Genomic DNA, 14,435 nt, shown 5'->3' on the forward strand with positions numbered 1-14,435 from the left:
AGCCTTGTTCTGGGCTGCACGGTCAGGCCCTCTACAGACAGGGGGACACCACACTGGACCCCCACGCTGCCTGGCAGAGGCCTGCTTCCCGTCAGGCTACTCAGGCGTCCGTGTGAATGGGCAGAGGGGCTTCTCCACCGTTAGGGATCTGCTGGCCTACATCCCCTTATCTGCGGATAGGTGGCCCATCCTTCCTGAAAAGCCAGGACGCTCACCTCTACCATGATGGTCCCAAGTGATGCCCCACTGCCTACATGGGCTCTGTCACCTGGGCTGATAGGGCTTGGGGTGCGGCAGAGGGACCTGGACCCCTGAGACAAGTGGGGTTGGATCCCGGCAGGGGAGGCTCCGGTGGGCTGCTGTCTGGGGCTGCCATATGCACGGGGGTGAGTGCACATGAGCCCTGGGCTACGTGTGGAGGATGGGCAGGGGACCTAAGGCCACAGAAATTAGCACTGCAGGGGTCACAGGAGCAGCACTGTTGGTCACTGGGGCCCCAACAGTAGGGTCAGTGTCCCTGGGCTGATGGACACCGTGCAATGTTGCAGGACAAGACCTTACCACTTAGCTTCAAGTGACAAGAGGGAAAGGCTGAGCCTGCACCCAGAGGTCAGGGAAGCCCTCCTGTCCCCGGCTTGCATCCCACTTCCCTGGCCTCAGGATCCCGAGCCTCAATGACTAGGTCTGCAGAGAAGTCAGGGATCGTGAGCTGCCAGGGCCCTTGGTGACAGTGGAGGGGGTCCAGATGTAGGAAGGGTGGCTGGCATTTCTGGGAGTCCTGAGGCTTGTCTGAGACACCCAGCGGCCACTCACACCTTGCCTTCTCAGCCAGCTGGCTAGGCACCTGCTCTGGCAGCTCCTCGTGTTCACATGCTCAGCCCCTTGCACGCTCACCAGCCTGCCCCTCCTCCTGCACCTGAACACGCTCCCTACATGAGAGTCTGAACCCTGTGCCCTGACACACGCCTTCCATTCCCCGTGGCTACCCCCTGCCTCAGCATCCTTACACACACTCCCACAGGCACACGTCATACACATTCATGCTTACACATGTGTGCACATGCACCCCACATGCAGACATATCCATGTACCCTCAAACCCACATGCACATGCACGTATGCACACGTATGCACACGCACACTGGCAAACACATGTTCACACACACCTCACCCGCTTGGCTGGGCTCTGAGGCCCATGCCTTGCCCCTCCCACCTTGTCCAGCTGGGTCTATGCACAGAGGTCATGCTGGGGAATCTGGGAGGGCAGGCAGCTCAGGACTCTGCTCCCTTAGGACGGAACTTCTCCGAGGCTCCAGCCCTGTCCACAGATCCACAGCTGAGACCTGGCAGCCTGTGGCGTGTGGAGATGGGGAGTGGGAGCTCCTTTACTGGGGATGGAAATGGGTTGCTGCCACAGTCAGCTCTGTGAAGTGGCTCCTCCCGAACAGCCAGAAATGTCTGCTGTTTACTCAACTTGCTTTGGATGCTGGGAGTACTACTTTGCCACTCCAGACCAAGCCTGCCCTGCCCATCCCGATCTGCAGACCCGTGTGGCCTCACTCAGCCTGGGGCGGTGGGGGGCAGGCCCACATGCCAGCACCCTTCCCTGAGCTTCGGCCAGCTTGGGGCCTTGTCACACCCACCACCCCCTGCAGGCCCAGGGCACATGGCTCCCGCTGGGTCCAGCCCTGGGGCTTCACTGTGCCCCGTGGGCTCTGGAACCACCCCACCCCTGCCCCCAGAGCCTTCCAATGAATGCCCTCTGTGAACCCTGACTCTGCTCTCTGGCTTTGCCTTCCCCAGACACTGCCCACACCTCCTGCTGCGATGACTGGCTCCTCTGTGCTGACCTGCTTGCCAGCGACACCTGCAAACACTCTTCCCCGATTCACTGAGCTGCACTGCTGGCCAAGAGCCAGGCACCCAATCCACAGGTGGCTAGGCGTACTATGGTCACACACACTCCATACACTTCCCTAGGCTCCCTTCATCCTGCAGGTTAACCCTGGCACACAGCAGGCCCTCGGCAGCAGACAGACACAGCTCTGCCCTCACAGGCATGTGAAGCCACCCAGGTTGGGAATGGATGTCCTGCCTGAGCCCTCACACCTGCCTGGACTGGCCCAGCTAGGTGAGAATGGGGGCCTGGCCTCAGTTACTTTGCTTGCAAATGGCCCTTGGCCTGACCCAAAGCTCGTGCCTGGCCCCCTTCTGCTCCACGCTTCCCTGGATAATAGAATCTGGGCTCTCCTCCTTCTACCAGGAGGAGCTGGAAATGCTCGACCCTGATTGCTTTTACATGTTGGGGGATCACTCATCAATAACTGGCCACTACTCAGCAGAAGTCTGCAACCACCAATTGCAGGCCAGGGCTGTCACCATCACAATGTGCTGTGTCCTCTGCAGGGACGGGCTCAGCACTCTGCCCCCTTTGCAGGACACACCACAGTCGGAGCCCATTTGCCCCCTGGTCTGAATGGTCTTGTAAGCACCTTCCAGGGCCTGGAAGTGACACGCCAGCTCTGCAGTGTCACTGCATTTGGGGGCTTCCCTCACTCTGCGATGGAGAGCAAACGTCAAAGAGGGGACTCTAAGCATCCCCGTCCCTCACCCTCGCCAAGGTGTCCAGAGGACCCCCAGATAGACCAGGAGACCCCACTGTGCTGCCTTTTTCTCTCTCACTGGGGAGCTCTAGGCGACCCCCCAGTGGACACTGACACACACACGCCCTGGTCAAGGGTGATGACAGCCACTGGCCATCACTGTAACCAGGCTAGGAGATGGTCTGCTGCCATGGGAGACCTCGCCACAGCAGGGGCTCACTGCTCGCGGCCGAGCTGGGCCTTCACCCAGGGTCTGGACCTTCAAGACACTTCTAAGCCTTGCGGCTGTGTAGACCCCCGGAGCCCCCACCCGGTGGCTGCCGCCCCAGCCCAGGCCTGACCTCCCTGCAGCGCTCTTACCAGCTTGCCCTCGGTGCCTGGGTCCTCCCGGTGGCCTGCCTGCCCTCGCTTGCCCGTGTTCCCTCCCGAGGGCTGCTGGACGGTCTCAGCAACTTGCTAAAGAGACGCCGAAAATAACTCCCAGCCACAAGTGCTTTCATTCCCACAACAGGTGTGTTACTAAGTTAGACCGCACACGTGTCCTCGGCCGAGGTTTGGGGGCACACACTAGCACCCCGTGGCTCCCTGAGCCCCAGGGCCTGGGCGGGGGTCGTGCTGGGACATGAGACCTGACAAGCAGCCCCTCCTGCCAGCCCCTCACCCAGTCAATGTGAAGCTCACTGTCCTGACAGTGCTGTAGCTCGGGGGACCTGCGGGGCACCGCAGCCAGGTCAGGTATGTCACACGATAGCTGGGCGACAAAGCATCTTGGGGCATAAATAACGCACACCCATTGCATTACCTCTATCTAGGGGTCTGGGGGCTCTGCGGGGCCACACCAGGCCGTGCAGCCACTGGTGCAGTGTTGGGACTGACCTGGCCATACTCGCTAGCTAACAAGCTATGAATGTGGCCTTGAGCTCTTCCTGTTATAGGCATCAGCTGTGATGCCCGAGACTTCGAGACAGACATGTCTGCTGGCGACCAAGCATCCAGTGTGCTCTGGGCCTCATGGGGGACCAGCAGCATCTCACGGCTCCTGGTCACTGCCCTTGGCACTAGGTGCTGGGTGACTACCATTTTACAGGTGGAGAAACTGAGGCACAGGTGTGGTATGTGCCCAAGTCACCCTGCCAAGAGGGGTAGGAGTGGGGGCCCGAGCCAGGCTGGGGCCTGCCCTCTAGCCCACCAAGTGACAGACCCACTGCTGAAATTTGACCTCCCAACTCTCGGATCTGGGTCTGCCTTATTTACTCTGTCCTGTGGTTGGAGAAAGGATGCTCAGAGAGGCCACCCGCCTGCCCAATGCCACACAGTTCATGGGTGCAGGGCTAGTGTGACCTCAGGTCTGTGACTCAGGGCCCTGCCCCCTGGCCCTCTTCTCTCTGAGGGCAGTACTAACAGATGCAGCAGAGGCAATATCAGGGTGTGCAGGCCACGGGGTGCACTGAGTGGCCTTCTCAGGGCAGAGGATGCTGGGGCAGGGACCTCCTAGGAGGCCGCGGTTTTTGTTATTTTACTTACAAAGACAGACCATAGACCATTTTAAGCAGCCATGAAAACGGCCATGGGGCAGGGACATCGTGGGTCCGTCCTCTCCATCTGTAAGCAAAATAAGAAAAACACGCTGTCAGGAAAGCCAGGCGGGTGGGCAGGGCTGCCCCAAGGGCGCCCCCCATAAGCCCCGCCCCTCTGCCTCTGGACAGCAGTTCTGGGGGTTGGGACTCACCTCCTTGGGCCAGTCCATCCCCTCCTTTGGGCCTCAGACCCTCTGCTGTAAAATCATGGGGTTGTATGGGGGGCTCTTAGGGCCACTTCTGGGAGGACCTTCCAGAGCTCGACAAGCAATGCAGCATCTGTGTCAGCATGGGTGGGACACCTGGGTTCCTAAAGATCTTTCCTCCTGGAAGGTGCCCGGTAACCCCTTGGCACCAACCTCAAGGGACCTGGAACCCAGGCCGACAGGGCTTGAAGCTGACTGACAGACAAGCCAATGGTGGTTTAGAAACAGAGCCCAGGACTGAGCCACCGTGACAGGGAGAAGCACTGAGCAGATAGAGATGCGATTTGTCTGATGAGCTAGAGTGAGTAGGTGGGGGCCGTGGGAAGAGGGCTGGATCGCTGCAGGGAGACAGTGAGCCCCCTGTCACAGGGGGTTATCAAGGGCAGGATGGGCCTTTGAGGGCGTCTCTGTGAAGAGCAGCCCCAACATCCCGAGCCACCTCAGCTGGCCTGACCACCACCTCAGCCATACGCAGCTTTGCTGCAGGATGAATTTGTGCCAGGGGCGGTCATCAGGCAAGGAAAACCACAGCCCTCAAGTCGTGCCTCAAGGTCAGTCTCTGGCCAGCTTGGCTCCCAGGCTGGTCCTGGGGAAGCTGGGGAGGCTCTGGGCAGAAATCCACAGCTGAGCACAGAGGCTTCAACCCCAGCAGCCAGGGGACGGACGCAGTCAACCACCGTGGTCAGGGAATTCCTCAGGTGCAGGGACAACTCTGAGGCCCCCTTGGGGGCAGTAAGAGACCCAGATGGACACCCCAGAAGCCCACTGACATGAAAGTACCAGCTTAGAGAAGAAAGAACCACTGGTCTCTTGTGACCAATTTCTACGTAGAGCCAGGACCTCCACCCCAGAAATAGGAGTGCATGGGGCAGCAGGGGCACATGTGGGGCAAGAAGGCCATGAGGGGGACTCTGTGCCGCACACAGGCCCCATCCCTATACCCCACCTGGAACATCTGGTTCCTGGCCTGGTGATTTCAGGAACGTGGGTCCTGTACCAACAAAGAAAGTAGGCCGAGGGTGACGTGCCCTTCACAGGCAGGAACCGGCTCTTAGCCCTCGGTCAGACCAGCCAAACAGCCTGCTGACCTCCCTGCCTGGGAACTAGGCACTGGATGGTGGGGTTGGCATTTTAGGTGGGGCCCATGGCCTCGTTTCTTGGGAGCTGCTAGCAGTGCCATTAAATCAGCAGAAGCCTCCCCCCGAGGCCAAAGGGGGTTGGGTAGACAACTGCCTGGTGGATGGAGCCCGCCTAGGGTTCAGCCCTGGAGGGCTAAGGCCTCACAAAACAGGCAGAGGTGACCCTACTGGCCAGTAGCTGTGTGACAGGAAGCCCAGCCAGCCCCTGCCCACCACCACCCCCAACAGTGGCTAATGCGACCCCAGCCTGGGCACCGAGGATCACCAGAGTACAGAGCCCCTGCTCTCCTGGGGGAGGAGGCAGGGCCAGGCATTCATCTCGGTCCCCATTACACATGTTTACCCTGGCTCAGACCGGCCCCATAGGAAGAGAAGCTGGAAACTTCTACACAGGGTGGGGTCTTGGCTACGAAGCTCCTGTGTGTATAGGGCACGTGGGAGCAGGTGGTATGGTTCCACTTGCTGGACCATGGCTTGGAGAGGTCAGGAGGTCGGCTCAAAGCCAACATCCTACAAGTCTGGTTGGGACTTGGGTTGCCCGACTGTATAGCCAGCACCTTCCTCCAGATGTAGGCTGGGTCACAGCCAAGCCCCAGTGAACCTGGGCTGCCTTGCCTTGAATGTCAGCACCGGTACCCTTCATGTGCAGGGATGAAGGGAGCTGGGCCTGGTGGTCTCACCTGGGCTCTGGGTGGGTGGAAGGGTGTCTTACTGCCACACTGAGGCACATGAGGCTCCTTTCCTAGACACACCCACTTTGCTTGGGTTTTAAACCTGGGGAAGGCTCCCCTGGGTGTGGGGCTTTCTGGCCTCTGGATATGCAGGGAGAAGGTGGCATGTGGATGCTCTCCATCACCCACCAGAAATGCTTAGGACACACCACTAAGCCCCTAGTCTTGGGGGGCACGGAATACTGGACCTCCACTGGCCCAAGCCTGGCATCTCCCTCCCAAATGCTCAGGACCCCAGACTCACTGAGTCACCAATTTTTCTGACTCAAAGAACAGTCTCCAGTTGTGTTTCTGGACTGTGGAAGTCCACCCAGAGATGCCGTGTGTGCTGAGACACTCAACTGCATCAGTCACAGCCAGGGAGACACTGCCTGAAGGTCCAGTCGGACCGTCACATCTCTGGCTGCAGAGCCCTGGGCATCGGAGCCCGGTGCAGAGCTCCTCGGAGCCCAGGGCCGCCTCTGACAGGCTGTCCAGCCCTCAAGTAAGCTGCTGTGTGCTGGCAGGGATCCCCCTGTCCCCCTCTGAACAGCAAGCATAACAGCTAACTCTGATAAAACACTCACAATGTGCTGGCCGCTGGGTAAGAAACTGTATTAACTTACTTGTCCTCACAGCAGCTCCGTGAGGCAGGGACTATGGCGAACCCTGCTTTATGGATGAGGGACGCCAAGTCCAGAGAGGTTAAATTGCTTGCCCAAGACCACAGAGCCGAAAAGTAGAAGACTTAGGATTTGAACCACCAGACTCAGGCTCTGAGCCAGGACGAGATCCGTCTCAAGGGCCCAACGTTTATGGGTTCAGGACAGAGGGCCCCCAGCACTGGCCTGATTCACAGTAGCTTGAGCCTCAAACAGCTCTGGGGGACATTGGCCCTGCCCACTCACTGCCCCAGCCCTGGGGTTACTCACTTGTGTGTGGCGTGAAGGAGGGGAGTCGGGTGGCCCCCTGCGATGCGGCAGGTGGTGGGGGCGGCATGCCGGGGGGTGTGGAGCGGGGCTGCGTCTTCACTTCTGCAGGTGAGTCGGGCATCGTCGCTGTCTTGTCCGTCCTGTCCACTGCGGGTGGCCACGGGAGCCCCAGGGGAGAGGAGAGAGAGATAGGCCTGGTGACGCAGGCTGAGAAGAAGAGAAGGCCCCGGCTGGGGGTGGACCTGCACAGCTGGCGCCCCAGGGGCTCCTGGCTCTGCGCCCAGCCAGGCCCAATCCAGGGCCCCATGTGCCCCCAGATAAACCTCAGCTGTGTGCCCAGGTGGCTGACATCCCACCCACCTGGGATCAGAGGGCAGGTGTGGGTCAGCCCATTTCAGGTGCACTGGAGGGTGGAGCTGGGAGAGTCCTGGGTCAGAGAGATGGGGCTGGGGTCCTCACTGGGGGAGCTTGGGTTTACCCCCTGTAGGACAGGGGGCTACATGCCCCCCCAGGCAGTGGCTTGCAAACACTGCCTCTGTCAGCATCCCCTGGAGAGTGGGTGCAGAGATGCCAGCCTCCTCACCCCCACTTCTGATGCAGGAGATCTGGGGAAGGCCCAAGCATTTGCACTGGTAAGGGTATAAATGCAGGTAGTTGGGGTTGCCCCTAGAGAAACCATGGTTCCCAGGACCCTGGGAGCTCACAGATGTCAACAGGCTCACCTAGGGGGAGATCTTCCCAGAAAGGCGTGGGAGGCAGACCCTCTGGGATAGCAAATCCCTAACCATCTGCTGGCCCAGCCAGGCAGAGGATGCAGTCAGCTTCATGCTACTCTAGGCCTGGCCACTCCATATGTGGTCCATGGACCAGTGGGTGGTGTGCCCCTAGACACTGTCAAGATTCCCATGTGGTCCCTGGTGCTCTGCTAAGGGTCAGGGCCCAGAGGGAAAGGCCTCTGGGGAATCTGACCAGCCACGCAAACCCTGAGCCAGCAGCTGGCCATTTTCACAGCTGGAGGATGGCGAACCCTGCCCTCCTCCTCCTTCTCTATGTCAGCCAGCGCCCAGGTGGGCCGAGACATCACAGAGGCGGGATTTGGGGTGCCCAGTTGCTCAAGGAGGTCAAGGTGAGTGTCCTCTCCCTGCAACAGAGCCACTGCCCTGAGGTACCCTGCCAATGTCGATGGGGCCTCCCCCAGGGGCCGGAGCCATGGCTGGGGCTGCACACCTGTGAGCTGTCCCCTGTGACTACATGTCATGTGTCTTCTGCCTCTCCCCCAGGGCCCCGCAGAACCAGGACAGACATGGACACATATGTGCGTCCAGGGCAGCCGGCCTCTGTGGGTGGTGATGAATAACGCTGACAGATGGCATTTACTGTTACCTCAGGCCCGATCCACTGCAGCCACTCCCCTCTCACCCCCTTACAGAGCAGATATGCCCATCGTCCATGGTGCCTGGTGGGGCTCTGACAGCCCTCTGCACCGCAGGGCCTGGGGGCTGACAGTGAAGAAGACCCCTCCCTGCCGGGCCCCCTGGAACAGGGAAGCAGCCGGTAATTAGCAGCCACCCAGGCCACGCCGCACCTGCTGTCCACTCAGCTGCAGCCACTGGCCTCTGGCCCGCTGGGCGCCCTGCCCCCCTGCAGCCCGCCTGTCAGGAAGCTGATGGCTGGGCACACGTGTGCTACAGCTGTGGGGGCCCATCAACACCGTGCCTGGCTGCGGGGCCGACAGCCAGTGCCTGGTGACAACCAAAGAAGGCAAATGTGGCCAGCCACCGTGGGCCACCCCTGAGTCTTACCCGGCCACCGGGGTCCCACGGGCAGGCCTGGGGGGGGGGTGTTGCAAACACACGCCAGTTCCAACTTTCCAAAGCCTTTCCACACTGGGGGCTTTGTTTCTGCCGCACCACCAAGGACCAAGCCCACCGCACAGGGCGGAGGGAGCCTGCCGAGCCCGTACACCTCCTCCCCTGGTGCTTGTGTGACAGGGAAGGGCCACTGGGGGCGAGCACAGGCACCAGGGATCTAAGCACCAGGTCGTGCAGCGCCCCCACCACCTTTGAGAATCTGGCTCATGGACACACTCAGCCCTGGGACACCCGCCAGGCCCTAAGCGGGGAACAGGCAGCGCCCTGCCCATGCCCCACGACCTCCCCTGGCAGAAAGGAAGCGCCCATGGCAAGTGCTCATGGCTTGCTCTGCGCACATGACAGTCATGACTCCTCATTCTCACTGCGGCCCTGGCAGGGGTAGGGGGGCCCTGCTAGCCCCGATTCATAGGCACAGAGGTGCCAAGGCCACACAGCAAAAGCAGGTGTGCCTCTGCCGGCCAGTGTGGGTTTGCAGGGTTTTGAACCCTGCGTGTTCTCAGTGCACATTGTTCTTCCAGAACAGGTGGCAGGTCTGGGATTCAGACTGAGGCTGCTGGGTGAAGGTGGGGATGTAAGCCCAGGTGCACAGTACGGGACCACAGGAGTCCCCTGAGCCGTGAGTTCCGGCTCTACTGCTTTCTGGCTGTGTGACCCACGGTCAGTCCCTTCACCTCTCTGAGTCTCCTTATGTCCCTATCGAGGGGTGGCCATCTGTGCACAAGTGCTCGGTAAAATTCAGCGGAGGTTTATAGAACAACTTGTGTGCTGGGACCTCAGCACAGACCCCACCCTCGGGGAGGAGCAGAGGTGGTACAGTGATGCCGAGGAACAGCATGTGTGGTGACGGAGCAGAGAGCACAGAGGCAAGAGTGTTCAGGGAGTCTGGGTGAGAAGCATGAGTGGTGGCAGGTGCATGTGGGCTGACTTTGTGCAGACAGAGGGAGGAGCCACTGAAGGCTCTGCTGACACCCTTCAGCAGCTTCCACTGTACATGGGCCTTCCTGTCTGATCCAGGCCACCCCTCTCACCCCTCCTGGGCCCCTAGAGCAGCCCCCCACCCAGAATGCTCCTGCCTCCCGGTGGCTCAGCTCTGGTCTCACTTCCTGGGGAGAGATGCACCCCCACGTCAGCCCTTCACCCTCGGGATCGTCACCCGACTCTGGGATGACCTTGCTTCCTGTTCCACACGGTCAGGTTCCTGTGGGGTGTGTGTGTGTGTGTGGAGACTTCCGGAAGGCTGGACTTTGCACACATGGGCACAAGGGCAGGATGCAGGGTGGATGGAGACCTGAAGGTCTCTCCATGCAGAGGGGTTGGAGGGGGAGGGTTGAGGTGGAGGTGCCGCTGGGCAGGGACAGTGGGGGTGGGTCCACCCAGGGCCCAGGCTTGGAGGGAGCTGGATGCCGCCCTCCCAGGACAACTCACTGCCTCAAAAGCAGGCCCACAAACTGGCCACCACCTTGGGGTGCAGGACAGATGGAAGGAGACAGGGAGAGATGCTCTTAGCAGGGGGCTGGCACCCAGCACAGTCACATAACAGGTGGTGGGGGCTATTGCTGCTGCTGTGACCTATCATCTCCTCCCCCTCCCGGAACCCCAGGCTGTGGGGGAGCCCCGGCCAGCCTGTAGCAGCTCCGCCTGACCAGCCACAGCCTGTGTGCAAACAGTAAGGAGCTGCGGGACAGGGGCTGCCTTGTTCTTCTGGCTCTGGCTCCCCACCCTGCCCCCTCTCCAGACCCCCTTGCCAAGCCAAGGGCTGCTCCCTGGGCCCCCGAGACTTGCAGCGAGGCTCAGACTCCCATGGCTCTCACTGGTTGGGGGCTGTCTTGGCGGGATCCTGCGCCCATGAGGCAGCATACACAGGAGCTGGCCTCAGCTCAGGGTGTGGGGTGCAGTGGGAAGGCCCTGCCATTGGATGCTTGGTGCCAGAAGCCAGTGAGGGGGACAGTCCCGCTTTGTGTTAAGGCTGCCAGGGAGGGCTGGCTCAGCTCCCTGGCGGCGTCCTGACCCCGGCTGGAAACCCCGGTGGGCCCCATGAGGCTGCTCTTCCCCGCTCTCCCTTCTCAGGTCAAGCATCCCCACCCAGTGTCCTCATGCCCATGCTCTGCATACAGCATTGGGTAGAACCCCCACAACGCAGCCAGGGCCCCACATGTCATGACTGCCAGGGTCACCCGGCCTGGGAACAGTAGACGCGGCCTGACCTGTCCACTGAACACCACCTCGGCCTCTGTCTCCCGCACTCCTGATTCTGGGGTCCTCTGAGGCTGAGTCTCATTGATTGTCCAGCTGACGGCGGGGGCTCCCCTGGACAAGCTCCATCTTAGGGGGCTCCAATTAGGCAGATCTGGTCAAATTTTCTCACGATTTTAACATATAAGAGGAGTATCCACTGCCCCTAGGTAGGGCTTAACACCCGCTCCCCACACATCAGCTCATCTACCCTCAGGTCAGGAAAAGCAAAGAGACCCCAAGGACTGATCTTTACAGGAGTTGCACACTATAGACTCATACTGCGCTCACTCAGATGGTGAAGCAGCGGCTCAGGGAGGGTAGGTGACTTGCTCAGGCCTCAGAGCCGGAAGCCCAGAGCCTGCCAGGCAGAGGAAATTCAGAGCTGGAGCTGCCCTGGGAATGCCACATGGGATCAGAGGCTCCTCATTCTGAGTCAGGGTGGATGCCCTGGGCTGTCCCAACAGGGGCAGGCACGTGTGAGGACCATCTCCCATCTGCATGGAACTCCTTCTGACCCTGGAGCATCCAAAAAGGAACGAGAGCCAGCCACCAGCATCCCATGCCCTCCCCGCCAGTCCTGTCAGCAAAGAGGGGCAAGGCACCCCGGTTCTTCCCAAGCAGCCCATCAGGGGCCGCTGGGTGAGTACAGAACCCTGCCCTAGGGAGGTGAGGGGCCAGCGACAGGAGTAGAAGCAAGGGAGCATGGAGTCTGGACCAGGGACATGGAGCCCAGCAGCCAACCTGGAGCCTGGAGCAGCATTCCGGTCAGAGCAACTGCCTGGTGCTGACGCAGGCAGGGACACCCGCAGGGAAGGGCTGGGCCCCCATCCCGGGGCCCTGGCTCAGAGGGGGCTCTGACATACGTGGAAGAGAACATTCCTTATAGGAAGGGCCCAGACCACTGGCTTGTGTGACCTTCCCACAACCCTTGGAGGCCGATGGTGCACTTCTCTTCTTTCAGATGGAAACTGAGGCACAGAGGCCAAGCGACCTGCCCCGCTCACACAACTAAGTAGGGGGCTGGATGCTGGACATGACCTGGGCATGTCTCCCACCCACCCTCTTCTGCTTGTCTGCACACCACCTTGCAGAGGCTTCCTTTGGTATGCCCTCCAACCCCCACCTCCCAGAGGGCTGGGGGCCTGCTGTGGGGCTGGGCAGGTGGGGTCAATCACATCTCGGCATCCTAGCAAGCACAAGAGCCAAAGGGTGAGCAGAGGCACCAGGTCCTCCACACCCAGCCTTGCCTCCCACCCTTGAGAACATTCCCAGACCCTGGTCTGCAGGCCACAGGCCCATGGGAGACCCTGCATCTTTCCCATACAGTGTAGCCAGTCCCCAGCTGAATGTCCCTAATCCGTCCACAGAGGAAGCAGCTCTCCAAGGCCGGGCGGAGCCGGTGGGAAAGAACATGGAATGTGCCGGAACAAGCCACCCCATCCATCACTGTCCCTGTCTGCCTGTGGTTCCCAGCCCGCCCTGCCTGGCTGAGAACTGGCCAAAGCCCAGAGCTTCCAGCCCTGGGGTTCTAGAACCTTCTGCTTGTCTCAAGTCTGCAATACTGCTGGAAATAACAAGCCGCTGCTTTGATCATTAGGGTCTGATTTCTGCTTATAGCACATATGACCCTCACAGAGGCCGTAGGAAAGTAAAAAGGTTAGATGCCCCAGGCCCTTGGCATGGGCATAGGCAGGTACTGCCCATAGGTAACAGAGCCAGAGCCATGACTGAGTCCTGATCACCTGCCAATCCTTGACCTGAGCCCTTCACACGAACCACCTCAGCTCCACCCCACAACAAGCCCATGAGCTGGGCAGATGAGGAAAGTGGCCTTAAAAACAGGCCATCTGGCCCCAGAGGCCACTCTGTTAGTCATTGAGACTGGGCAAGGCCCTCTCTGCTCCTGGGCCTGCTGTCCCGGGATGGATGTGGCCCCAGCCAGACCCCTGTCCTGGAGTGATGCACAGGCACAGGTTCCCGGGACGATGGAAAGGCCAGCCTCAGGAGCAGGGGAGCTGGGCTGCCAGGGCCAGGGCTCCAGGAATGCCATGCAGGGCCTGCGCCTCTGTCAGGGTGGGACGTAGGAGGACCTTGGGCACGCCACCCCAGTCTCAGGGTGTGCATCTGTGTGCTGAGAAATGCACTGAGTGCTGAGCGTGCATGGTGAGCTCACAGCTCTGGGGGTGCCAGGCCAGGAGGAGACCTACATCCGTGGTGGAGCCTGACCTGCTCCTGTCCCTCACACGGATGGGGCACCTTCCTTACAGGGAGGGTGCAGACGAGCAGGAGGAGGACGGACCACCCCTTCAAGGTCATCTGGCCCAGACCAGCATCACAGTGGGCTCCACCACTGGCCAGATGGGGAGCCCGTCTCCACTGTCTCCCGGGAGCTGAGGGCTCCACACAGGGTAAGGTGCAGTGTGGGAGCTGGGCCCGTCCCTGATGTCCCAGCTTTTGCCTGTGGCCAGGCGGTGGGCCAATATTATAAAACTCCAGGCAAGGTAAACTCATGCACTTGGCTCTCCTAGGAACCCAAGGGGCAAGCCGGCCCTTCTAAGACATTTCCTAAGACTGGTACCAAATGGCTCCCTGATCCTGAGCCAGGAGCCTGAGAGCACTCCTGGGGTCCCCTGTGCCTGACCTATCCCTTCTCCTGTCCCATCTCCCACACTCCCTCCCTTATGCAAGTCTCCTCAGCTGTACCTTGCCTCAGGGCCTTTGCACTGGCTGTTCCCTCTGCCAGGGATTCCTTCCCCCAGATTTCATTATGGTCTGCTCACATCCTCTGCATATTTACTCAGAGGCAACTTTTTCTCTTGGTGAGACTGAGTGCCTGAAACACTGCTGGGCACACAGGAGGTGCTCAATTACAACCAAGGAGGCATTGTTCACTGACAGCAGCCTCCCTAGGGTTATGGGGTCCCTTTCAGTGGATGTGAGTCCTGACCTCTGCCGCACCTGCCCCAATGTGGTTGGCCAGAGATGGGAGAGGACTCCTCCCCGCTGGAAGGTCTGGGCAGGGCAGCAGCTGGCTGGTGTCAGGAATAGCCCGTGGGTGCCTGAGGGGAGCACACAGCTGCCGGGCCCTGACACGAAACATCCTGCTCAGGCTGGACAGCTCCAGAAGGAAGAGCAGTGAGCTGTCCCCTGCAGACCTGCC

General features: G+C 60.4%; 1 protein-coding gene across 8 annotated transcripts in view; it reads right to left on the reverse strand.

Annotated features, from left to right (window-relative positions):
• Positions 1 to 14,435, reverse strand: part of CBFA2T3 (CBFA2/RUNX1 partner transcriptional co-repressor 3) — a 91,699-nt gene that overhangs the window by 19,317 nt on the left and 57,947 nt on the right. For 6 of the 8 annotated variants that reach the window (XM_077891134.1, XM_077891137.1, XM_077891140.1 and 3 more), the window contains 2 exons: positions 7,167 to 7,313; positions 4,127 to 4,204 (listed from right to left, as the gene is read on the reverse strand). In XM_077891134.1, coding sequence (XP_077747260.1) covers positions 4,127 to 4,204; positions 7,167 to 7,313 — 225 coding nt within the window. Of the gene's footprint in view, positions 1 to 2,962; positions 3,082 to 4,126; positions 4,205 to 7,166; positions 7,314 to 14,435 lie in introns of those variants that run through there. The other 2 variants (XM_077891133.1, XM_077891138.1) reach the window with 2 other exon arrangements.

Source organism: Canis aureus, chromosome 3, assembly GCF_053574225.1.
Source record: "Canis aureus isolate CA01 chromosome 3, VMU_Caureus_v.1.0, whole genome shotgun sequence".
Taxonomy (NCBI): Eukaryota; Metazoa; Chordata; class Mammalia; order Carnivora; family Canidae; genus Canis; species Canis aureus.